General features: G+C 46.0%; 4 protein-coding genes across 5 annotated transcripts; 3 read left to right on the top strand and 1 right to left on the bottom strand.

The window, feature by feature from the left end:
• Positions 1–1213: 1213 nt before the first annotated feature.
• LOC136486531 (uncharacterized) lies at positions 1214–5844 on the bottom strand. Of its 2 annotated transcripts, none has more exons than XR_010766862.1 (6): positions 4032–5844; positions 2350–2775; positions 2200–2260; positions 2009–2092; positions 1729–1917; positions 1214–1472 (listed from the first exon to the last, which is right to left on the bottom strand). XR_010766862.1 is itself a non-coding variant. In XM_066483442.1 (6 exons), exons 2-6 carry the CDS (start codon positions 2602–2604, stop codon positions 1439–1441), a joined length of 603 nt encoding a protein of 200 aa, XP_066339539.1. In that variant the 5' UTR covers positions 2605–2775; positions 4032–5844; the 3' UTR covers positions 1214–1438. The 2 variants fall into 2 exon arrangements, 1 of the variants encoding a protein (XP_066339539.1); XM_066483442.1 differs by having other exon boundaries at positions 1214–1468; positions 2216–2260.
• Positions 5845–7590: 1746 nt separating this feature from the next.
• On the top strand, positions 7591–10919 carry LOC136488470 (uncharacterized). The gene is made up of 4 exons (XM_066485399.1): positions 7591–7904; positions 8762–8874; positions 9383–9513; positions 10604–10919. The coding sequence occupies exons 1-4, from the start codon at positions 7591–7593 to the stop codon at positions 10628–10630; spliced, it is 585 nt and encodes a 194-aa protein (XP_066341496.1). The 3' UTR covers positions 10631–10919.
• A 3622-nt stretch (positions 10920–14541) lies between these two features.
• On the top strand, positions 14542–16026 carry LOC136488468 (histone deacetylase 1-like). The gene is made up of 2 exons (XM_066485398.1): positions 14542–15531; positions 15625–16026. The coding sequence occupies exons 1-2, from the start codon at positions 14605–14607 to the stop codon at positions 16024–16026; spliced, it is 1329 nt and encodes a 442-aa protein (XP_066341495.1). The 5' UTR covers positions 14542–14604.
• A 6458-nt stretch (positions 16027–22484) lies between these two features.
• LOC136488467 (uncharacterized) lies at positions 22485–23666 on the top strand. The gene is made up of 2 exons (XM_066485397.1): positions 22485–23183; positions 23256–23666. The coding sequence occupies exons 1-2, from the start codon at positions 22485–22487 to the stop codon at positions 23664–23666; spliced, it is 1110 nt and encodes a 369-aa protein (XP_066341494.1).
• The last annotated feature ends 938 nt before the right edge of the window (positions 23667–24604 follow it).

The following is a 24604-nucleotide window of genomic DNA, read 5'->3' as shown; positions in this document are numbered from 1 at the left end:
TATTACATTTCGTTTGTTAAATATGTTTCTCGAATACCCTTACAACTCACAGGACATACTTATTGTAGTCTTCTGAGTCCGAATAAAATTGTGGGTTCACTAGGTGGGTCGATCCTCGACCAATTTATTCGCATCAGCAGTACATCTACTACCTGTAGGACCAAATCTTCAATTTACAAAGGGAAGTTAGCAGCGGGTACAAAGAAGACGAAGACGACGATAACAGCAATGGTGCAAGTTCACAGGAGGCACTCTACAATGATCCATATTGCATCTGCCCTAATCACAAGAACAAGGGGCCTCCACCATCACCCCCGCCGCCACCACCACCAACAACAATGGGAGGCTACTGTGGAGAAGGTGCAACACAATTTGCTATATGGCCACACTACTAGGACGACCATATCTCATTCACATGGCACATCCATGTGTTTGTTGTTTGGTTTCATTACCTAAGGCATGTTAGGTTTAGTCGAAGAAACTATGTACCCTTGTTTGGTATATGTTCTCACAAGCCATTTCTTATGCTTGTTGTTCGCTTCAATTATCTAAGGCATGTTAGGTTTAGTTCAGGACCTCTGCACCCTAGTTCGGTACATGTTCTCATATGCCATTTCATGTGTTTTGTGTGTTCACTACTAAATTTTGACCCTGTTGCACTAGTCAATTTTTGATGTCTAAAATAGATGCAATAGTTCGGTTTCGCATCAATTTCTCGTTTGATGCCAGCCGATGCAAGTGGTCTTGATGCAATAGCCTTTCGCATCGGTTACTTGTGGTTGATGCGAGAAGCAGCTATTGCATCGTCCATCCGTTGTCTCTTGCATCAAAATTGAGAGATGCAATAGCTTATTGCATCCAAATCATGTTGATGCAATACATCTATTGCAACGGCTATCATTCGATGCAATAGACTATATTGCATCCATATTAGGTTCAATGCTATATAATCTATTGCATCACCATTTTGATTCGATGCAAGAGGTTCTATTGCATCATCATTTTGGTTCGATGCAATAGGAACTATTGCATCGACGTTATGTTCGATGCAATTCAAACTATTGCATCGACATGAGGTTAGATGCAATACAAACTATCACATCGACATGAGCTTGGATGCAATACAAACTATTGCATCGACATGAGATTTGAAGGGCAACCAATTATTGCATCAAATTCATTGCACAAAAATTCATAAAATTACAAAATTCAATGGCACAAAAGGCAATCATATTAATAACTTGGATCATAAGCATTCAATAGTTTGTACAATGTAAGGAAGTCAAATGCCTTCCTATTTCCAAATAGGTAATTGCAAAGTTGAACTGCATTACAAACCACTAACTTATGCTACAAATAGGCAATCATAAACAAAAATACATGTCTCTTAGCACAGATCAACATGACATCTTTCTCGTTGCACAATATTTGATTCATTTCAGCTTGTCAAGACTCCCTCAAGGTTGATCTTCCTGAAAAAGTCAAAATGACATGCATTAGTAATATATATAGTTGATCACACAGTTGGAATCAAACATAGACAACACATGATAGACAACAATATTTTTGGGTTTAACAAATAGAATGGATACTGAAGCCGAACTATAAACACATAAGGCATGAACTCCTGATTGCTCATGTTAAGTGAACAAACATACATGTATAAGTGAACAAAGTTCATGTTAATAATCTGGACAACAACTTAAAATGACACCTGATTGCTCATACCTTTCCTCCTTTCTTTCTGCATTGTAGCTTTTTATTTGCAACAATATTCCTCAGTGTTTGTGATGTAATAAATGTCACTGTCTCATTACTATCTTTATCATTTGGGAAAAGTGATCTGTTGGCGCTGCGAGTGAGGCGACTAGGTTGGATACTCTTATGTTTGCTCAACAATACACTGTCTGGTACAGTCTGTAAAAACCAGAAGATTTGAAGGAGCAATCACCACTTAGCAATTCTAAGAATCTGTTCAACTGCAGGTGATAATTTTGAAGTATATTACCTGTTGCACATGTTCTGATCCTTGGATGGGAGTCGGAACAACAGCAGGTTCATTATGTGTGGGCAGGGCAGATTCTGTACCAGCCTTCATATTTAAAAAAAAGATTCACACATTATATCAGATTAAATGTAGGTATCCATTACATCGCAGTTTGCATTTATCAAAAAATAATACCTATGCTAAATCTGCACCTTCATTTCCACTAACCATATTTTGTGCAGGCTGAGGGGCTGTTGTGGTTGGTGCAGCATTCTTGCATTGGAGTTATAAGGAGAAACATTAGCAATCAAGCTTTACTAAAATCAATGATGTTGGTAACAATTAAGAAGTAGTATTATTACCAAAGGCGGTGCTTGATTGTGTTGTTTAATTAGTGAAAAAAACTCTTGCCTTAGTTCTTCTCTAATCTTGCTACTTGTACTCTCCAGTTGATGTTGCAGCTGCTGAATTTTTTCCTTGTCGCTCTCTCTCTCAGCGGCTTGAACGGTAAGCTTTTCTTTTAACTTCTCTACCTCAGCTTGCATCTCACTATTCTTCTGTTGGGCTGTTGCTGCTAATGCAGATGCACGAGCTTGCTCTTCAATTCGTTCATTCATAAGTTGGCTTCGGGTCGGATACTTTGCCAAGTATCCATGTCCAGGACCTTTCCTGCTCCTGCATCCAGTGGTTTCCTTGTAGGTTTCATGAAGAATGTGCCTTTCTTGTTCTTTTGAAATCACAAAAGCTTCCAACTTAATTCTCTCTGCAATTTTGGAGAAGGCGCTTTCCTAAATTTAAGAACACAATTAGTGTTTTCAACTTTAGCAAGTAGCAACAGCAGTTCCAGTTCAAGTATAATAAGAATTAGGTAAAATGGATACTTTGGAAATCAAACTGTATCAGTTAGATTCATGTACTGATTACTTCCTCAAAAAATCCAAGTCCATGTTAATCATGCAAATATGATTCCTACCAAAGCATGTTGAGAGGTAAAAAGCAATGGACAGTTGAACTCTAGCATTTCAGAGATATGTATGACATTGGAGATAAATGAATAAAACATGTTATGAGAACATACATCACTGGACACTCGTTTACCGAGTAGCCCAGCTCTATTCAAATCACTTTAAAGAACATAATTAACTACATAAAGCATCTAACATAAGCAACTTGCTTTCCAGCAAGTTCCTAGAAATCTGGGCATGCAACAGCTGTATAGAAAATAAATCATATCTGGAGATATACAAGTCCAAATGACTTACGAGAGGACATTCTGGAAATCTTATAAAATTCTCGAGATTTCATCTTCATACATCAAAGCATGATTCAGAACTTAAGTACTTCGAAATAGCAGAATTACAGAAACTACTCTGCTGAAACAGAGAGCACCCAAAAACTGGGAGGTAACTTCAAACAGCTGTAACTTTCAAACCACTAGGCCAAATGACCTCAAATTTGAACAGCAGCTAGATATGACAATTATCTTTGACTTTGGTATTCACAAGTTTCCCAGGAAACCAACTTATCAAGGTGAACTTCTCTAAGTCCCCAGATCTGTCCAGATGGGACCAACATCTCACTTAAAGAATTAACAATGTTCCAAACTTACATTTGGACCATACCAACCATATCATGGCAACATACATAACTCATGGACACCAGAAAATATGATGGCCATCATAAAATAAAATTATTTGATGCTTTTCTAAATTTAAATAGATACAAGGATGCATAAAAGACCATATACAAGACTTGCATAGAAAATTCTACAAAAATTACAGCAGCTACCATATGCTATCAGGAGACCACAGAAAAAGTTTGGAAGCATTTGGCTCATCCAAACTTGCTATACCAAAAAGAACAGGTGGCACAGCTGAAAATAGCATAAATAAGAAACTAAAGATAGGATTGCCAAACCCAACACAAGGACAAGGAGATGATGACCTTTTATCACCCAATCAGGGCATGTACAACCATCAATATAATAATTATGTTATATATAATTGCAACATCACTAAGTACTAATGAACAAAGTAGCACTTACTGTATCTAGGGAAGTCTTGTGTGCCTTCAACAGAATGCGCTAGCAAATATGGTCTAGGGAAGTCTTTCAAACTTTGGAGTACCTACTGTATCTAAGATTAAAATGATCACTAAGTGCAGGTGAAAAAGAAAAAGAGGATTCCATGTACTGTGAGAAGAAGCTGTAGCACCAAATGTTTCTTTGGTGCACATACTGGACCCGTTTGATAAACCTCACCAGTCACCAGTAGCTGAGTTTTGCACCTATGAGAAATAAATTATTTTTTGGTTATCCAAAAGTAATATCGACCAGAAAAAAAAACCCAATTATTGGTGCCACAATCTAGAGTCAAACATGCCATGAATTCACCAAAACTAACTTTACAGTAAAAACAATTTCTAACTAGTCACTTTGTAAAACTCACGTTGCATGAATCTCATCCCAAGTATCGGGAATACTTTCTAAACCCTGTAGGGCCATAATACCATTCTATAATTCTTAGAGCTGAATAGCTTGCCATAGAAAACTGGAGACGTTTTCATTATCTCAGAGCTGAGTTACTAACCATTTCATAACTAGATGAATTCCTAGTGCATTGCTGTAGGGAATCTGAGACAATAATTATATCGACGGACCCGACAAATGAAGCAAAGGTACAAAGAGTAGAAGTATCAGGATATTTAATTAGGGGCATGGAAGTAGGAGTTAGCAATCTGTTGGGAAAATTTGAGGGAATAGGTTGGGAAATTTGGTACAGATCCTTACCCCTTACATTTCCATGTAAATTATGATAGAAGTAACATAGAAGGTAGACTCAGCTCTTGTAAATTATTTAAAGAAAATACCTAGTTTGCTAAGGAAAGAACAAATGAATAAGATACACAAGTGAAATTTTATCAATCATCATATATGCCTCGATTAAGAGGTGAACTCTTGTAGGCAATATGGCCTTAAGTACACAATTTACCACATCTCATTTGCTTAGTGCTACTAGAAATTGCATACTGCCACTGACACTGACAATGTTCAGTATGTTCAGTATTGTTCAGTGCTATGAAATCTGAATCGGAGCAAACATAATCAGTATTCCCTACATATTTTCTAGTACTAAAAGGCCATATGAAATGAATTGCTACTAAATATTAGATACCAAATATTACTATTACAATGTTTCAGGCACAAAGTAATGTTGCTATCCTCTCACAACTTTTAATCTCTTTTAGTTGCACTTGCACACCGTAACATGATGATGGAACAAGGATAGCATAAAATTATTGAAGTTGACAAGAAAGCGTTACTGCACCAGTAAACGGCTACACATTTCTGGACGGTCCCTTTCTGGACTAATAACATGCCTCATTGTTGACTGAGATGCACTTATATTAAATCCAGCACCTAAATTTATCCAACCTGTTACAAGTGGCAAGTGACACTAATGCATACAGAAATGGAGAAACAGGAACATGACGGAGGAAGAGAGATGGGGGGCCTTCACCTTGCTGAGGTCTCAACGCAACATGAGCCCTACACACACCACGGCCATCCCCCACGTCTTCTGCAGTGAGAGGAAGGTGGGATGTCGTTCGTCATGGATCCGTTGCCGCTGGTCGCGGATCCATAGTAGTCGGCCATGGATCCGCCACCGCCGCCTGTGGATGGCCCTCGGTCTCCCGCAGTCACAGTGGCGCCCGAGCCTGTGCATAGTAAGAGAGTTCGGGGAAAGGGAAAGGGAAAGGAGGGCGTGGACGAGCCGGCCGGCAGGCCGGGTCTGGTGACGTGGGATGCGGTGCTCTAGAGAGCAGCCGCCGCAATGGGGAATTTTAAGGAGCGAGGAGCTAGCAGCCAGCTAGGGTATTGCCAAAGGTAACTGACGCGGGGGATACGTTATTTGGCCTGGGCCGGCGGCAACTCAACGCGGGACTGGAAAATTCGGATGGAATTCGGATTTAGCTAGCGCCAAAGTTCTAAGCCGAAAATAACTTATCTTTTCAAATGATATGAGTTATAATCTAATCCTCAAAAAAAAAATTAATTAAAAAATGCTATGAGTTATAATCTAAACCTCAAAAAGAATTTTCAATTCCGATGTGAGCGGCCCCTACAAATAGACGTCGAATATTAAAAAATAAGTACTAAAATTTGTTTTTTTTTTCAAATAATATCGGATAGAGAAATGACCAAAATAAAAGTTGTAGATCTGGAAAACTTATAGAACCTTGCTGTTTATAACTTTTTCATTTGAAATCATTTACTGCTTGAAAATGCTGTTAGAAATTTAATTTTTAAATTATTGAAAAACTCTGATTTCTCTTTTTAATCTCCGGCTAAAACTTACGACTAGTCTTTCTCTCTCGTACTAAATTTAAATTTGATGATTTTTTTCTTAATTTTTTTCTAAAATCATGCTCTATTAATTTATTGTGTTCTTACAGCTATTATTTTGATCATCTTTTCATGTGATTGTGTTTTATCAATTTGAAATTTGAATTTCAAAAATGGCAAATTCAAACGTCATTTTGAAATATTAAATGATTTCAGCTGAAAAAGTCATGAACATAAAAATTGTAGAACTGATCAAGATCTATAACTTTTATTTTGGTCATTTGTTCATCCGACAAAGTTGTAGTAACATTGTTCACAAATCTTACATATCTCTCGTATAAACTATAAGAGGGGTATGTAAGATTTGTGAACAATGTTACTACCACTATGTCGGATGAACAAATGGTCAAAATAAAAGTCGTAGATCTCGAAAAGTTATAAAAGTTTATAGTTGACAACTTTTTGACTTGAAATCATTTTGTAAGGAAAACTACGTTTGAATTTCTCAAAAAAATAACTTTCGGTCCCGCCCTTCGTATCTCTCGTATGTGACCCGAACTCATATGACTCATGCTCATACGAGTTAGAATAACTTTCGTCTAACGACGATACAGAGTGTGATTCCTATGTATAGGTCCCGTTGCAACGTACGGACGCGTTTGCTATTATAGACATAAGTGATTGTGAGGTGCAGTGGAAGAGTAGGGTACATGTGAGGGGGAGGTTGCGGGTTCGAATCCTGTCGGCTGCTACTTGCAAATATTTTTGGGCCTGGATTCGTGAATTTGGGCGGGTGACTGACTGATGGGGGCCTCCTCAAATTAGAAAGAAATTTTTGCTATTTTTTGGCCCCGGATTCATGAATTTTGGGTGGGTGGCTGACCGGTGGGGGCCTCCTCTAATTAAAAAGAAAATTTTGTTATTTATTGGTTCTGGATTCGTGAATTTTTATAAATGGATTTGTAGGGGTGTCTTCGTATCCAGCCATCCCTATAAATAATGAACCATTCTTACAAATCGGATTTGTATAGCGATTTGTAGCAACAGTTTAGTAGGGGCGGCTGTCGAAACCGTCGCTATAAATATGTTAAATATGCTAGAGCCGCTCTAAAAAATCCATCCTGGTGTAGTGGTTACTTTTCAGAAAACCAAACAGCACGTGCACGTTCATTTTTTTTCTTTCTTTTTTTCGTTCTCGGTACCCACCAGTCAGACACCCATTTAACATGCCCGGTGAAAAGAGAAACTTTCGCGCTGCATGCCCGCACCTAATGGCCCAAGTAATTTTTTCCCCTCTATAGCGTGCGCTGGAATTTGGCGTGCCGCGCAGCAAAACTGTGGGCGCGCAGTGAATTGCTGGGAAGGCCCACGTCTCAGAGACAACACGGCACAGCGCGAGGTAAAAAGCGGGGGCGCGGGCTGCGGGGTCACGGGGATCCAATCCGACGCCAGCTTCTCAGGTTCCCCTCGTCGGACTGCGGGGTCACGGGGATCCAATCCGACGCCAGCTTCTCAGGTTCCCCTCGTCGGGCTGCGGGGTCACGGGGATCCAATCCGACGCCAGCTTCTCAGGTTCCCCTCGTCCATCTTCTCTTCTCTCCTGCTCACAGTTCGCTCAGCAAATCCGCCACACCACGACCTCTCTATCAGCAGCCACTGGAGTATGTAGTCGGCTGCGACCGAGCTGCTTCCGCCGCCTCCTGAAATCCCACTGCCCCCGCCGCTCGGCATCTCTTCCGTCACCGCCGCCGGGCATCTCTTCAGCCGCCGCCGCCGGGCATTTTCCACCGCCGCATCCAGAGCCCCTGCAGGTTCTTCATCCGTCCTAGCTACTTTTGTCACCCACCATCAACCCCGCTGCTCAAATCTTGCCCCTTCTCTCTGAACCCGATGCCCCAACTGTCCAAGATCTGAGTGCCAAGATTGTACATGTGTTCTGCCATCAAGTAAATTTCTACGAAATGTTGGCCTTGAGCCAGCATCTCCCAAGAGAAGCGCTACCTTGTAGAATTTTTGTATCTTTGAAAAGAATATTTGGATATAAATTTTGCTGTATCTGTAACAGGTAAAATTGGTTAAAAGGCACGTACATGATGTGACACTATTGTAACCGGACTAGATAGTTGTGAGGCAATCTAGCTTGGGGATTACTTGAACTCGAGACTCTGGCCACCGCCAGGAGGTCGCCGCCGACGCCAACCGGCTCGGTTCGATAACGTGTTCAAGCTTGCGTTCATCTTCGCCAGCAAGACATTACATAGGAGCTGTTCGTCACCCCACCCGTTACATGGGCCGTCGAGTAATCAAAGCGATAAACGAAGATGGGCCGCTAACGTCTCACACCCAGTCTGGCCCATAGACGTTGTAGTTGGGCCTGCGGCTCCGCGCCCCTTTCTTGCCTTCAACTTGGACATGCTTCTCGCTCCCAGGTTCAGCAACACCGTCATCAGGTTCGACAGCTTGAGATACAGGTTCAGAGTCTTCCTTGTTCGGTACCTTGGCGTCGGTGACAACTATATGGGACATCTTGACATACCACAAGGTACAGGCAATTATCTCATCATATCAAGCACCTCATTTTAGAATTGGTTGTGGTATGTAATTTGCAGTGAACTATGAATTTTTTAGTTCTCCAACAACACATGCTTGTCCATCTCTTACTGCTGCTGTTTGATTGTGCATAATGAGATTAGTGCCATTGTCCTACATGCATTTTTTTCATGTTGCTTGTAGCTAACCCCTTTATTTAGTTGCATTCTGAATGTTTTGAAAGACAAAATTGTACTACATGTATTCTGAATTATACTATTGGCAATTGTAGGTTCACGTTTTGAAAGATAAAATTGACCTAGTAAATTAAATGAGAATGCTTCTTTCCTAGCTGTTCATAAATTAAATTAATCTGTTTCTTGAATTACCTATATGTTTGCTGTCCAACTTGCATTGTATACAAAGATTTATAATACTGTCCAAGTTGCATTGTGTATACTAGTCCTGCACAGTTCCATTTCAGCTCTTTTTGACATAAAAAAACACATCGTTGGACCCAGCAACGAGCAGGGTGCACCTCTCACTCCCCGGCGAACCCTTCCTCCGGCAAGCCTCCCTGCCCGGCGACCCTCCGTGCACATCATGCCTCCTGCAGGTTGAAAATGGGGAGGAAGCAAACGACAACCAGCAGGTAAGGTTGCACTGGATTTGCTTCTGCTGCTTGACATCAACTATCCAAGCTCATGGTTCCTTTTATGCATTATCAAAATTAAATGGACTGTTCTATACCTGAAGCTATTTTGTTGTTTCATTTCTTGCTCTAGGTGTCTAGTTCTAAAACTGCAGTGTAGTTAATCTTTGCTCTTAATGTTACTTCTTGTCCAATGTACAGTTCCTTTATAGCTGAACTTAGATGATAGTTTACTGCAAAAGATATCACTTGTCCCATTCCAAATAGCATTCTAGAATATCTATATGTATATCTATGTACCTCACTGATTTGTTTTCTACATGATCCAGAATTTTCTAGATGAAACATAAGTTGTGGAATTTGATGGACCAAACAGTAAACGATCAAATTATTGTCAATAGGATATCTTTTGCAGGTGGCTGGAATTAATCCTATGAACCTGAAACAAAACTTTTAGAAACATAAAAGTAATGTTAAGGGAAGAAATATATTGAATCACATAGTTGTGACCTTTTGCGAAAATCTGCACCTACAGAACTATATATAGTGCAAGGAGAGAAGTATAAAATCTGCACCTCCTTGTGAAAATCTGCACATATGGAACTAATATATAGTGCAAGGAGTCGAGTATAAAATCTGCAGCTCCTTTTGTAAAAATCTGCACCTACAGAACAAATATATAGTGCAAGGAGTAGAGTATAAAATCTGCACCTCCTTTTTTGAACATCTGCACCTACAGAACTGACATATAGTGCAAGGAGTACATAACTAACCAATCCAGGTGCACATGTGCCACCACTGCACATCCAAGAGCAACTACTGTTGTCCGTCATATATTATGTACTTGTGAATTTTAATTTACTGTGAGACTTGTGACTTGTCAAATTTTCAATATATGACCTGAAAATGAAGCCCTTATAGAACAATTATACTGCTGGTATTTCACATCTACAAGCAATGATTAAATTATCCATACTGATTCCAGCTTGTTTTGGCATCAAATGTAGTATGTTTTTCTAATAAGTCAGCCATTGCTTAAATTTTTTGAACATTTGCATACTAATGCAAACTATTTTTCTTATCATGTTAGGCTCAAATGGACGCCGCCATGACTTAGCCTACACCAGAAGGGGAACAACCAATGAATCCTGATCAAGTTGTTGCTCATGTTCTGCCATCAAGTAAATTTCTACGAAATGCTGGCCTTGAGCCAGCATCTCCCAAGAGAAGCACTACTCCTGCACTTGTACAAGAGTGGGAGGTTGAAGTTGGTAATGACTTGGACATGTGAGATTCATGTATTTTGGGTTGAGTTTGACATGTGACAATTATTTGGACATGTAATTATGAATGAATCTGATTTGCCAAGTGATAATGAATGTGCCATTTTCAATTTGTTTGTTGGTTGTAAATTGTTTTTGTGGGCTGCAATATATAGAGTGGGCAACAATATATGAAATTGCATAAACATCCATGGCAAATAGTATGTGATGTTTTCTTCGCTTGATAACGAAGATAATAAGTATGAACGACGCAATAACTATATGCAATGTTTTCCTAAACGCTAAACGGTAAACAGTCGGCCACCTACCGTTTAGCCATTATTCGGGCAAAACGTCCCATTAAACGGGCTAAACGGCCAATTAAACGGGGTAAATGGGTGATTAAATGGAAACGGCACACCACCGTGTAGCGTTTATACGGTGTTTAAACGGGCTAAACGACCGTTTAGGCGAACAGTGACTATATGTATACTATGACCAATCTTTGCTAATATGTCCTAGCATCTTGTAATGTAAAACTTTTGATGCAATAGTGACAATGTACCACATCAAAACATTCCTAAACCGATGATATAAAAATCACATATTGCATCAGAGTTTTGCACTATCAATTTGATGCAATAGTACTTCCTAATTGCACCCATATTCTAAGCTGGTGCAATACCACCTACTTATTGCATCAAAAATCAATAGTAACGCAACTAAATTTGTCTGATGCAATAATTTGTACATATTGCATCTCTTCTTCGAAATCGGTGCGATAGATCATACCTGTTGCATCGACATGAATTACTATCGCATCAAATGCCTTCTCGATGCAATAATGACCACCTATTGCATCAGATTTGCTAAATTGATGCAATAGCACCCACCTATTGCATCAAATTTGTGTTTGATGCAAGGCGAAGCGATGCGATAAGGTCAAAAATTAGTAGTTGAATTATATAATGCCCTACTTCGTTAGATTTTGTTTGCAGCACGTGATCATATTTCACTACGTCCGCAATATTAAACTGAATATTATGACCACAAATAATGAAAACAACTACATAATGAAAAGTCCAATACTATGACACATTAAACAACACAATAATACTAGAAGTACGTGCCGACAAACTAAATAACGCAGGACATGACCTAAGCATGCCCATACTGAAAGTGCATTACATGACAACACAATGAAAAGTCCAACAATAGATAACATTGTTCATGAATAAATCATAGAACTAGCAAGTAATGGAGACTACTGAGTGCAACGAGGCCACTTTCCCTTCCTCAGGGCATCAGGATTTTCCTCCATTGCTGTTTTCGCTCGGCGTGCACGCTCAAGCTTCTTCTCCCTCTCCTCCCTGTACGCAGCATCACGCCTCCTTTTCTCTTCTTCCTTGTGCTCCTTTTTTGTAGCCTCCTCTCCACGTCTCTTCTTCATCATCTCCTTGTCCACTGCCTCTCACCGCAACAGTTTCTGCATCCATTCCTTGTTTTCAGGCTTGATCTCAGTGTCGATCCACTGCTCAAAATCACAGAGCGATGGAGGGGTCTGCAACAAATGCAATTGTTATAAAACAAAAAAAATCATGCAAGATGTCATATGACACAAAATAATTATTACACAACATCAATTCCTCACCATCTTGTTAATACGGCGCTGACGAAGTGTAGGCTCAAACACAAAATTGGAACACATCCAATACCTCTGCCTATACATGTTCTCTTCATCGGACTTGGCTACCTTGCAAGGATCGCCATAAAAGTACATGGACACTGGAACACCACTAGGCAGAGGCAATGGGTCGAAGACATTTTCGGTCATTCGGCTATAACTACAATTTAGCTATTTTCATTCTAAGAACCGAAAGCAATTAACATTAAACCCTACACCTAGGGTTTCCCATTTGATCCACAACAATGAATCCATAACATAACAACATGCACTGAGGTTACCTTGGTTTGGTAGCTTTTCCACGCCTTGGCATCCTACGGTTGTATAATATAAATATTAAAATTGTATGAAACCCTAAGTAATGACGATTTTTAAGTTAAAAATCCGACTAATATATACCGAATTGATTTGAAAAAAATAGGAGGGAGCGAGGATACCTTACTCTCGAAGATCTACGGATCAAATCAAAGTTTTCGAGGTCTAATATGCCGATTCGTGAGGTAGGGCGAAGTGGGGAGAGAAAAAACCCGAGAGGGAGGAGAAAGAAGAGAAAGAAGGCTCGGTCAGGTTGGTTGGGCGCCGGGTTAAAACACAAGCTCGGCGCCGTGGATCTCGGCGCCAATAATCACGGCGCCAAGATCCACGGCGCCGAGCTGGCTGCCATGTCAGCGTCCACGCCGCCAACGTGGCCCCGACCTAGGCGTCAGAATCTATGGCGTCGAGACGTGTAAGCTCGGCGCCACCAACGATGGCGCCGAGCTAAGGGTCCAGATTTTGAAATCATACCTACAGGAGCATATTTATGAAAAAATTTCAAAAAATGGCTAAAAAATAAAAAAATTCGGACGTGGGGGCTAGTTGGAGTGAAAGCACTTGACTTTGTTGTTTTGAAGGGTGTAGTTTCTTTACCATGTCTAGTTTTTGTATGATTTTAACCCGTGGCGAAGGAAAGGGGACCAGAGAGGCCAAGCACCCTCCCCTCCCCCTCACTCAAGGGCACGTTTGTTAGCTCGGACGTTGCCCGGACATTGCTGGATTAGAAATATCTTGACTTACTTCAATCACATGCTTACTACTCTAATGAGATTTTGGTTTGTAATGACTTCATGATTTTCTAATTATGCATATATGATTTTGTAATTATGTGTATTTATTATTGAATTTTGTGAGATATACGATGGCTCTGAGATATATGTGATGTATTAATAATATGAAATATTAGACATCAACCTATATTTAAATATGTGATAATAAAGTATATAAAATGAGAAAATGAAGGTCACTGCCATCTACCAGCTTTAAGCCTTTGATCCAGCAGCGGCCCATTGCTACCCACTGTCAAGTAAATGTTAGACTCGACACTAATCATACTGGTATCATAGACGGGTCTAGCCTTGAACCGATTGTAAAATATTTGAATCACTGTTGGGTGTTGCATCGGCAGTGATAAGCTATGCTCATCACTATGATTGCACTCGGTCATATCCAATTCTGACAGTGATGCTGGGTTTTAGATCCGATAGTAATCTATGAATCTATACCAGTGATCGAGGCATCCATGTTATCATTATAAAATTTTAGCTAATAATATCTAAATTACAATACGATAAACCCAAAAATTATATATTATGAAACTATTTTGGGTAATATACAAAGTAATGCTAATATTTTAGTGTCAATATATATTGAAGTTTTTTATATTCATTGCCATAAAGGAAAAATGTTACTTTAGGACAAGCTATATACAAATTTGGGTACTTACGAAAATTTGTCGTGGGCTTAGAACACGGGAACTCATAAAAAATAAATAAAAAGAGAATTGGCAGCTTCCTAGTCGGACTGAGAGTCCTATCCCGAGGCATCAAAAAAAAAAAAAAAAAAAAGAGAGTCCTATCCCGACCCGAACGTAGCAGTACTAGTCTACTACGTGCTGCAGGTCTTCTTTTTAATCATATGCGTGCAGCGCACCAGACGTTCTTTGCCAACAGAGAGACATTAGGATTAGCCATGGGGAAACGGAGAAGCGAGCACCCGCCGCCGTCCCCGCAACCATGCCACGACGACGGCGGTGGCACCAAGCAGAAGAGCGTGTGCTACTACTACGACCCGCGCATCTCCTACGTTGACTACGGCGAGACACACGAGATGGTGCCTCACCGTGTCTCCATGACGCTCGCCCTCATCAAGGCCTACGGCTTGCTCGACGACATGGACCGTCTCCGCGTCGCACCGGCCACCGAGGAAGACCTCGAGCTCGCCCACGATCCAGAGTTCATCAGATTCCTCCGCGACCTCACGCCAGCTGACTACAACGCCGACGCTAAGACGCAGAGAGAAGCAGCCGAAAAATACAAGCTCGGCGAGGTCTGGAACGAGCTCACCCACTGTGTCACTAACGACAACCCCGTCATCGAGAACCTCTGGGACTACTGCCAGCGCTACGCCGGCGGGTCGCTGGCGGCGGCGCGCGCCCTCGCCAGCGGCAGGTATAAGATCGCCATCAACTGGTCCGGCGGCATGCACCACGCGTGCAAGGGTAAGGCGGGCGGATTCTGCTACGTGAACGACATCGTGGTCGCCATCAAGGCCCTCCTTGACGGCGGACAATTCAAGCGGGTGCTGTACCTGGACATCGACGCGCACCATGGCGACGGCGTCGAGACCGCGTTCATGGAAGACAGCCGGGTGCTGACGGTGTCGTTCCACCAGTTCGGTGGCGAGTTCTTCCCGCGCACTGGAGACGCCGTGGACGTCGGCGAGTTACCTGCTGGCGACGACGGCGTCTGCCCTACTCTGATCAACGTGCCGCTGCAGGCGGGAACGCGCGACGGGCGATACCACCAGCTGTTCGGGCCGATCGTGGACAGGGTGATGGCCGTGTTCGAGCCGGACGCCGTCGTGATGCAGTGCGGCGCCGACTCGCTCGCCGGCGACCGGCTGGCGAGCCTGGGCCTGTCCGTGCGCGGCCACGCCAAGTGCGTCAGCATCGTCAAGGGCTACGGCTTGCCGCTGCTCCTCCTGGGCGGAGGCGGCTACACCATCAACCATGTCGCCTCCTGCTGGTGCTACGAGGTACGTACTAGTATTTGTTAACTATAGATTGTCACTACGGTTCAGATTAGACACTACTGAGTACTGACGCTCTATAAACTTGGATCAATGCAGACGGCGGTCGCCATTGGCAAGGAGATCCCGGACGCCATACCGCAGCACGGGTACCAGAACTACTACAAGAGCCAGGGGTACAAGCTCCATTACCACAAGGAAGATAGCAGCAGCAGGAAGAACAGGGACATGAGGTCGAAGGACAAAATAACATTAGACAAAGTCATGAACCACCTTGATCGCCTTTCGTTGGAGCTCATGCCAAAGCCGAGGCCGAGCGAGCAGCTGGACGAGCAGCCGCCCCGCGCTCCACCGCCACACACCGACGACGGTGACGACGCACTCGTGGATCGCTCGCCATGGGATGAAGACGCCGTGGAGAGGCTGCATCAGCGCTGCGGCGAGAAGATGCTCCACGAGTTCTTCACCAGACTGGGGAGGAAACATCCCAAGCGAATTTGAGCTGAAATAATGCGCTGAGCGACGGCTTTGCTTCATCTGTTACTCCAGTCTTCAGTATTCATCCTGTTCATTCGCTGTTGACTGCGTATCCGATCGCTGCTATATATATGTACTTCGTGACTTCGTGTGTGGCATTTCCAAAATCCGCAGCATTGTGTGAAATAAAACACGGTAATGCTCGGCCACGGGCGTCCGTCCGTCTAGACGCAGCTCCCAGACCTGCGCAGCGGACCGGCCCTCAGTCTCTCTCAAAAAAGAATTCCCCACTCCACCTCACAACGCACATCGTCTCGAGCCGAAAAGGCTATCTCAAGTCCTAAGCAACTACTCCGCCGCCGCCACATGACTTGCAACTCGTGCCGGCCGAAATAATCTCCGCCAACTGCTACTACATCTATCTTCTCCGTTCGGATCCGGCGACCGGTATCCCTCCACAAGCAGCAGGCAGTAACGACTCCTGCCGCTGCCGCCGCCGCAACAACATGCTCACTACTAGAATCAGTAGGTAAGTCGAGTGCAAGAGGGTTTGCCGAGTGCAATCCATCGGATACTCGGCAAACAAACTCTTTAGTGCAGCAAAAGAAAAAAACACTCAGCAAAATAATTGCACTCGACGAATAAGAAAAGAAACACTCGGCAAAGAAATATGTTTGCCGAGTGTAATTGTCTGGTACTCAAAGCAATATGTTTGCCGAGTGTAATTATTTGGCACTCGGCAAATAATAACATTTTTTCTCTCTTCTGACCTTGAAACATGTTGTGGAAAAGAAGGAAAATAAAAAAAATGTTTGCGAGTGCCCCCGATCTGACACTCGGCAAAGATGTGGCTTTGCCGAGTGTCCCGATCTGGCACTCGGCAAACTCACGACCCTATAAACTTGCTCGGCCGCCCCTCCCTCCCACGGGCCTCCCCTCCCTCTCCCGGCGCCGCCGCCCCCTCCCCTCCCTCCCTCTCCCGGCACCGCCACCCCCTCCCCTCCCACCGTCTCCTGCCTCTTCCAACTCCCTCTCCCGCCGCCGCAGCCCCCTCCCATCTCTCTTCCGGCGCCCCCTCTCTCCCTCTCCCGGCGCCGCCCCCTCCCCTCCTCTCACGGCAGGCGCGGCCGGCGCGACCACGGCTAGGGGCAGCCAAGCGCGGCCGGTGGGTGGATCTGCACAGTGGCGGAGGAGACGCGCAGCGAGGCGTAGCTCGCGGGCGGCGGCGTGCCCTCCTCCCACATCGCGACGCGCATGTCGGAGTCGGCATCGACCAGGAGCAGGCCTGCCCCAAACCCGATGGCGCGCATGCGCGTCTGCTCCAGGACGGAGCCGCGACCACCACCAAGAAGCCAACCCACCTCGACGTCAGTAGCCGCCGTCGCGCCTAGAGATCCGTAGCCACACTGTCGTCTCCTCCCTATTCTCTTCTTCGGGTCCGGCAACAGCCGTTCCTCCTGGACCTGCAGAAGCCGCCACTCCTCCCGGACCTGCAGAAGCCACCGCCGCAAGCTGCTGCTCCCTCCCACTCTGCGTCGGACACGGACAGGCAGCGAGCTGGCCACTATCGTGGTGGGTAAGCTACGAGTGGGCCAGGACCACGCCCCTGCCAGCCGGCTCCTCGCCTCGGCCGCATGCAGCGGGCGTGGGTGGTGGTGGCGGTGGCGGGGGAGTGGGGTTTTTTTATATTTTTCAAAAAGTCTTTGCCGAGTGTCGGTTTTAGCACTCTACCGAGTGCTCGATAGAAAACACTCGGCAAAGAAACGTTTGCCGACTCTGTGTACGCCGAGTGTTGTTTACTGAGTGTAACACTCGGCAAAGGCTTTGCTGAGAATTTTTTGGGCTTCGCCGTGTGCCGTGTGTGCCGTGGACACACGACAAACCTGGGCATTCTGGTAGTGGCTGCATCTTCCTCTAGCTAGGTTGATTCTACCCTGCCGCGCCCCCATCCCTCGTGAGAGGATGGCGCTGGATGCCTGTGGCCAAGCGAGCAATGGCGCTTGAGTAGCAGCCGCGGGGCCACGCCAATGGGAGCTAGCCTAGGCCACGACCAGGCGTGGGAGAATCACATGAGGAGTGATAGGCCACGAGGATGGGCGCGAGCACACGGAGTGACGTCCTTGCTGGCTACCGTAGTTCCTCACTAGGTAGGCTGTGGCCGTTGGCGATGCCATGTTTCAAGTGTTTCAGGCGTTTCACATGTTTCAAGTGTTTCGTTGACCTGGCTGTTGCAAAAGCAGATCTAGGATGTTGCATATGTTGCAATGACAATATACGCATATTGCAAGCCTATGTTTCAAGTGTTTTAAATGTATATTGTTGGAAAACTGGGGTTTCTAGCAATTGATACATGGAAGACCTTCGCCTAGCCGAGTGCCCCGGGCGAAGGAATGAGTAGAGGTAAGTAGGCCCAAGCTTGGTTAGGGTTTCATAAATGTACTCACCAACCAGCCTCATTACACAAGGCACCCTCCCCCTTTTTATAGGGTACCATTTGCCAATTTTGTACATCAGAATCTTGCCCTCTAACTGCTAAGGCATATTCCCTAGATATCCCTACACTAGTTCAAGCCCTCAGGGTCATCTTAGACTTTGTCTTCTTGCACCGCCTATGTTCCTCGGGCCTTGACTTCAGGCCCACCAAAGGCCCATTTCTAGTTTTGGGCTGTATTGTTCCCTCCTTCATCTGAATGGTCAGTCTTCGCTCAAGACGCAGGTGCCTCCGCCCTTTGCTCCTGTGCCTCTGCCCTCGATCTCCAGCTGCTCCCTGGCGAGCCCATAGGCTAGCCTCCGCCCTAACCGGTGGTTGTAGGCAGAGGCCTCCCTATGCCCGGCGAAGGCTCTCCGGGCTGCCTTCCAAGTCCCCTGCGCGGACCTTTGCCTGCTTCTCCTAGGTCTTCGTGCCATCTTGGGCTTCATCCGAAGGCTCTCACCGGGTGCTCCTGTGAAACATCCAAACACAACCCGATGCCGTTAACCACCGTTAACCTTAGCCTCCGTGATTTCGTGTATTGGTGTCCCAACAGTTCCTCATTGAGGACGTTGTCCGGTGCGAGCAGGCCGTGAGCCTCAAATGTGACACTGATATGGGGTGGCAGAGGCTTCCTTCCCCCTTCCCCCCTTGGCTGCACGTATCAAACCGCTGGTGAGGCGATGTGTCTCTTCCTAGTTTGTTGCGATGGCTCGCTGATCGATGCTTGTTCGAACAGCCGTGACTGTTGGGGAACAGTCGTGACCGTTGGTGCTCGAAATCCGAAGTGTCCCCTCATGGCCTATATAAGGGGGGGCGGTGAGGAGGCCCCCATCAAGCCCCTCGAGCCGTCGCTTTCGTCGTTGTAGTTCTCCAAGCCTGCGGTTGGCTTGCTGTGTTGTCTTCGCTTTGGTGGCTTAGGACTTAGGATTTTTGCTTGCGCTGTTGCTTCTTTGGTCTTGCGCCTCCTTCGGAAGTGGCTTCACCTTCTAGTTTTGACCTCCATTGGCCTAGCTTTAGTGGTCCTTACTCCCGCTTGCTTGGCGTGAGGTCGGAGGGTTGGTTGAGGAGGTACGAGGAGTGCATGTCTATTTCGGCAGAGGCTCAAGACAGTCTGGAAAGCATTGAGGCTTCTGTCGGAGACTTGGTTCCCATTTCTTCAGCTAGGGAATCAAAGGTTCAGATGGCGAAGTCCTAGGATTTCAGGCCTACACTTATGACGGCGAGAGCAATAAGGTCGCTAGAGGAGGAGGGCTATTTTCCGAAGGGGAAAGGTCGTCTCCCACGTGGCGAGATAGTTCCTCGGCCAGAGGTTGATGAGGCCATCATCTTCAAGGATTTTTTTGCTTGTGGTCTTCGGATCCCTCCAATTTATTTCCTTTGGTCGGTCTTGGAGACATTCAAGGTGCAGCTCCATCATCTGACACCCAACGACATCTTGACATTGAGCAAATTTTGCTATGCCTGCGAGATGTATGGTGCTCCGCCAGACCTGGATACCTTCTGCGCATACTATGACCTTCAATGCTAGCCCAAGAAGGCAAAGGTCGATGGTGTGGAGGTGGAGTACCAGTTCGCCAGTTGTGCATTTATGGCGAAGAGGGTCCAAAAAAAGGTGGTTTGGAGATATCTTTTGCTCAGAAGAACAAGTGGGAGAAGGACTGGTCTCGGTACTGGTTCTACGTGAAGACCCTAGTGTTGTTCCGAAGACTGGGCCGAAGGTCAAGAAGTACCCCTTTGCTTTGACCATGGGGGAGATGAAGCCTTTGACTCACGTAAGGCCTCCTTCAGAGGTCGACGCGGAGAGAGCTGCTTTCGGGAAAGCTTGCTACTTTTCTGGAGGCTAGGATCTCGTCCAAGAGATGGTTGTTTCTAACTTCTGGCCCTTGGGGAAGCATAGGCCTCGGATGACCTTTGTTAGGATGAAGCTGCTAGTCTTCGGTAGTGTGGGTGGTACAACCCTAGATACCCACGGTAGACTACATGGGCTACGCTCCTAGGGGTGGTCCAGCCCACAAGACGAAGACATACGGTGCACGACACTGCTCGGCGTGCACCGCAAGGCATCAAGGGTGATATCCTAAAGATACTACAAGATCTGTTAGGATACGCTCGATCCCATGATTCATGTAATCTGTTATTACTTACCGGTTATCTCCTAGATCTAACCGACTTGTAACCCTGCCCCCAAGAATATATAAGGCGGGTAGGGACCCCTTCAAAACACACGCAATATTATACGATAGCCAATACAAACCAATAGACCACATGAGTAGGGTATTACGTCGTGCTGACGGCCTAAATATGTCTAACTCTTGTTTCTTTGTTGTCTTCTCGTTCTTGATTACGCGCACCTCTACAACAAATCTACCATCGTGGGATACCCCTCGGTGGATTGCCGAGCATCTTTCATCGACGGTTGGTGCGCCAGGTAGGGGTGTGCGTGCTGTTTCTATGACGAACAAGATGGTACATTTTGCAGGCTCTTTGTCCTCCCCAAAGCCTAACTAGATCTTTATGGTCAGATCGATCTCCTGGGTCATCAATGTTGACGGAGATGGAGAGATCATCGAGCTGATGCAGATCGATCCTACACCAACCACACCAACACCTGCAATAGCATATTCGATATTGGAATTGCCTCCGAGGTCATCTTCACCAGCAACTCGCTGCCTACTCCCATGCTACCCGAGGAAGCAACTCAACAATGATGATCTAATCGCATCCATCGATCAGGTTTGCTAGAAGCTCATCGACTACCTCTCCATCGTGGAATCGGCTCTGACCACTTTGGTTTAGTGCCGACCACCCTCTGATTCTGATCTATCGGAGGCTGATCAGGAAACTCCAGGGGTTATGGCTCTACCCTTTGGGCTCACCAGCATCGCCGCCTCCTACAAAGATGCCCTAAGGGGCAAATTCATCGACCAGGTGGGAGACATCTATCCTCTCGCCGATCAGATCGCTGACCAGCTCTTGCCAACCATCAATATGCTGCAAATCCACCAACATCCTGAAGCATCCCTCCACACCATCCTAGAGGAAAATCCAGACTCTGAGTCCTAGGGCTCTACGAGACTGTCGCCGAAACCACCGTCGTCCAATCTCCTTTCCCACCCTTCCTGGGAGGCGGGATTTTCAATGTTAGCATCGACAGCCCCCCATGGGATGGGGAAACCGACGAGGACCATGCCGCTCGTGTCAATAGAAACGCCAATCGTGCACAGCGTCGAGCGAATGAGGCCGCCATTGTGCTGGCCGAGGCTGCTCGTAATGAAGAATAGCTCGACTCGCAAGGGAGGCCACGCCCACTTTGCCGCAATCTCAATGACAAATTTGTCCGTGTCGACAGCCATGATGTCTACAAGACCCCAAGCGCCAACTTGGCCATGGCCGCTAATGAGCTCGCTCGGCTCGAGCAAATGCTAGAGGTCACCAAGGTCATCGCAATGCTTAAAGCTGCGCACTATCAGGTCAACGAGCTCTGCCAGGATCAGGGACCCTCCTACTCGACAAGCTCAATTCGCCGATCCACTGCGCCAAGATCCAATCATCGCCCCAACAGAAGCTGTTTCACCGATCAACATCGTGATGATAGACAACCACTCTAGGGGGAGCTAGGGAAAACCGTATCGACTACCCTCGCCAACATGACCAAGAAGTCGACCAAGATGTACGAGCGCACATCAACAATCTCTGTGATGTGCGACGTCATATCGATGAGCGTCGTTTCTCTCGCCATGAAGAGGAAGTACGCCGACGTCAAGAATACGAGCAAGAGTTCAGTAACCCGGATACAACCCTCCAACCACTTAACATCGGCAATGCTGTCGATCGCGACGGTGACGATCCCGAAGGGCCTCGGGCATTCACAAGAGCACTCTGAACACTCTAGTGGCCCCATGGTTTTAAAATCACTGGAATTGAGCCCTATGAGGGGCGGATGAACCCCACATAGTGGCTACAAGCTTATGCCACCGCCGTGCATGCCGTCAGGGGAGATACCAGTGTCATGGAGAACTATCTTCCCATCATGCTCACGCCAACTGCAATGAACTGGCTCACAAGCCTTGCCCCGGATTCCATCGGATCATGGGAACAACTGAAGAAGGTCTTCACCGATAACTACATGGCTATGTGTACTCGGCCGGGCACCAAGCATGATCTGAATCGCATCTACCAGAAACCGTCCGAGCTCCTCCGTATCTACATCAAATGTTTTTTCAAGATGAGGAATTCTATTCCCAACATCACGGTAGCAGAAGTCATCACCGTCTTCGTTCGAGGACTCCATCACCGTGACCTCCGCTCTACATTCAATCGCAAACCACCAAAGGGGATTGGCGAGATGATCGTGACCGCCGATCAGTACGCCGATGCTGAAGAGGCCAAACTTTGCTTCAACGAGGATGTGGGCAATCACTGCCCAACTCGCTGCAGCGATAAGCGCCCCGATGAACGATGCCGCAGTGACCGCCGCTATGACGACCGCGGCCACCATCATGACAGTGGCCGTGATCGGCCAGAAGGGTCCAAAGCTGGTCAATATCGTCGTCGCCGACCAGACAACATCATCGCCTCTATTGATGAACCTCACGCCAAGCATAACTTCGACGAGCAATACAAGAAAATCCTTGAAGGCCCATGCCCCCTCCATAAGAATAGCAAACACAAGATGAAGGACTGCCTTAGCTTGGCTAAGGAGTTCCAGGCTAGGAAGAAGGACGACGACGACAGAGCCAGAGGTCGCCGACCACCTGGGGACAACAACAATGCCTTCTAGGATCATGACAAAGTGGTCGCCACCATCTTCGGGGGCCTCACTGCCGCCGAGAGCAGAAGAGATCGAAAGCTCACCGCCCACTGGGTGCTCGACGTCAACATAGAGGATGCCATCGCCAACCCCAGCTATCACACCTGGTCTGAGGTCCCCATCACCTTTAGTAGGGCCGACCAGTGGGTGGACATCCCTTACATAGGGTGTTTGCCCCTTGTTCTTGATGCAACAGTCAAGAAAGTACTCTTCAGGAAAGTACTCGTCGATGGTGGAAGTGCTCTGAACCTACTCTTTGCCAGAGCCCTAAAGGAGCTGGGCCTTGGAATAGAAGACCTCACTCCCTCCGATTCCTCCTTCTGGGGTGTGGTACCTGGTAGGGCATCCAAGATGCTTGGAGAGATCACCCTCCCGGTGTAATTTGGCATGGCTAGCAACTTCCATGTCGAGCACATCAACTTCTACGTCGCTGAGTTCAACACCGCCAACCACACCATACTTGGTCGGCTAGCTCTGGCCAAGTTCATGGCCATACCGCACTATGCCTATCTGGTACTGAAGATGCCCTCGCTTGCAGGAGTTCTGGCCCTATAGGCCAACCTCTCCATCACCTACGCCTGTGAAACAGAGAGTCTTGCCCTCGTCGAAGCTACCGACCTCTCCATCCAGATGGCTAGTGTGGTTACCGATGCCAAGACAGTGCCCGCCAATGACCTAGAGATCCCAGCGCTGGAGCCTCCTCGTGCCTCTACCAAATCTAAGGAAACAAAGGAGGTCGGCCTCAGCCTCGATGACCCCACCAAGGCCGTCAAGATTGGGGCTCATCTCGACCCCAAATAGGAAAGCACGCTTATCTCCTTCCTATATGCCAACGCCAACATGTTTGCTTGGAAACCTACAGATATGCCGGGGGTACCATGGGAGAAGATGAGCACTCCTTCAATGTCTCGCCGACCGCCAAATCGATCAAGCAGAAACTCTGACGATTCGCGCCAGACAAGGAGACTATTAGGGTAGAAATAAAATGGCTCCTAGCTGCTAGATTTATTAAAGAAGTGTATCATCCTGAGTGGTTAGCAAATCCAGTTCTTGTTCAAAAAAAGAATAAAGAATGGAGAATGTGCGTTGATTACAATGCTCTCAACAAACACTGCCCTAAAGACCCCTTCGGTCTGCCTCGGATAGATGAGGTTGTAGACTCCACCACTAGTTGTGAACTCCTTTCCTTCCTCGACTGCTACTCTGGCAGTCACCAGATATCCCTCAAAGAGGACTACCAGATCAAAACGTCATTCATCATGCCTTTCGGTGCGTATTGCTATACCACCATGTCTTTCAGACTCAAGAACGCCGGTGCG

Source organism: Miscanthus floridulus, chromosome 10, assembly GCF_019320115.1.
Source record: "Miscanthus floridulus cultivar M001 chromosome 10, ASM1932011v1, whole genome shotgun sequence".
NCBI lineage: Eukaryota > Viridiplantae > Streptophyta > Magnoliopsida > Poales > Poaceae > Miscanthus > Miscanthus floridulus.
This window is presented reverse-complemented; position numbering and strand designations above follow the sequence as displayed.

What these genes read in the sequence shown, in the direction of transcription:
- LOC136488470 (XM_066485399.1), top strand. Translation starts at nt 7,591, where the DNA reads ATGCCCGCACCTAATGGCCCAAGTAATTTTTTCCCCTCTATAGCGTGC. An exon ending in ACATCTTGACATACCACAAG is followed by an intron (nt 8,875 to 9,382) that starts GTACAGGCAATT and finishes CGTTGGACCCAG; the next exon opens with CAACGAGCAGGGTGCACCTC. An exon ending in AAGCAAACGACAACCAGCAG is followed by an intron (nt 9,514 to 10,603) that starts GTAAGGTTGCAC and finishes TTATCATGTTAG; the next exon opens with GCTCAAATGGACGCCGCCAT.
- LOC136486531 (XM_066483442.1), bottom strand. Translation starts at nt 2,604, where the DNA reads ATGAATGAACGAATTGAAGAGCAAGCTCGTGCATCTGCATTAGCAGCA. An exon ending in GATCAGAACATGTGCAACAG is followed by an intron (nt 1,918 to 2,008) that starts GTAATATACTTC and finishes TGGTTTTTACAG; the next exon opens with ACTGTACCAGACAGTGTATT. An exon ending in GCAGAAAGAAAGGAGGAAAG is followed by an intron (nt 1,469 to 1,728) that starts GTATGAGCAATC and finishes TTTTTCAGGAAG; the next exon opens with ATCAACCTTGAGGGAGTCTT.
- LOC136488468 (XM_066485398.1), top strand. Translation starts at nt 14,605, where the DNA reads ATGGTGCCTCACCGTGTCTCCATGACGCTCGCCCTCATCAAGGCCTAC. An exon ending in CCTCCTGCTGGTGCTACGAG is followed by an intron (nt 15,532 to 15,624) that starts GTACGTACTAGT and finishes GGATCAATGCAG; the next exon opens with ACGGCGGTCGCCATTGGCAA.
- LOC136488467 (XM_066485397.1), top strand. Translation starts at nt 22,485, where the DNA reads ATGGAGAACTATCTTCCCATCATGCTCACGCCAACTGCAATGAACTGG. An exon ending in GCTTGGCTAAGGAGTTCCAG is followed by an intron (nt 23,184 to 23,255) that starts GCTAGGAAGAAG and finishes AATGCCTTCTAG; the next exon opens with GATCATGACAAAGTGGTCGC.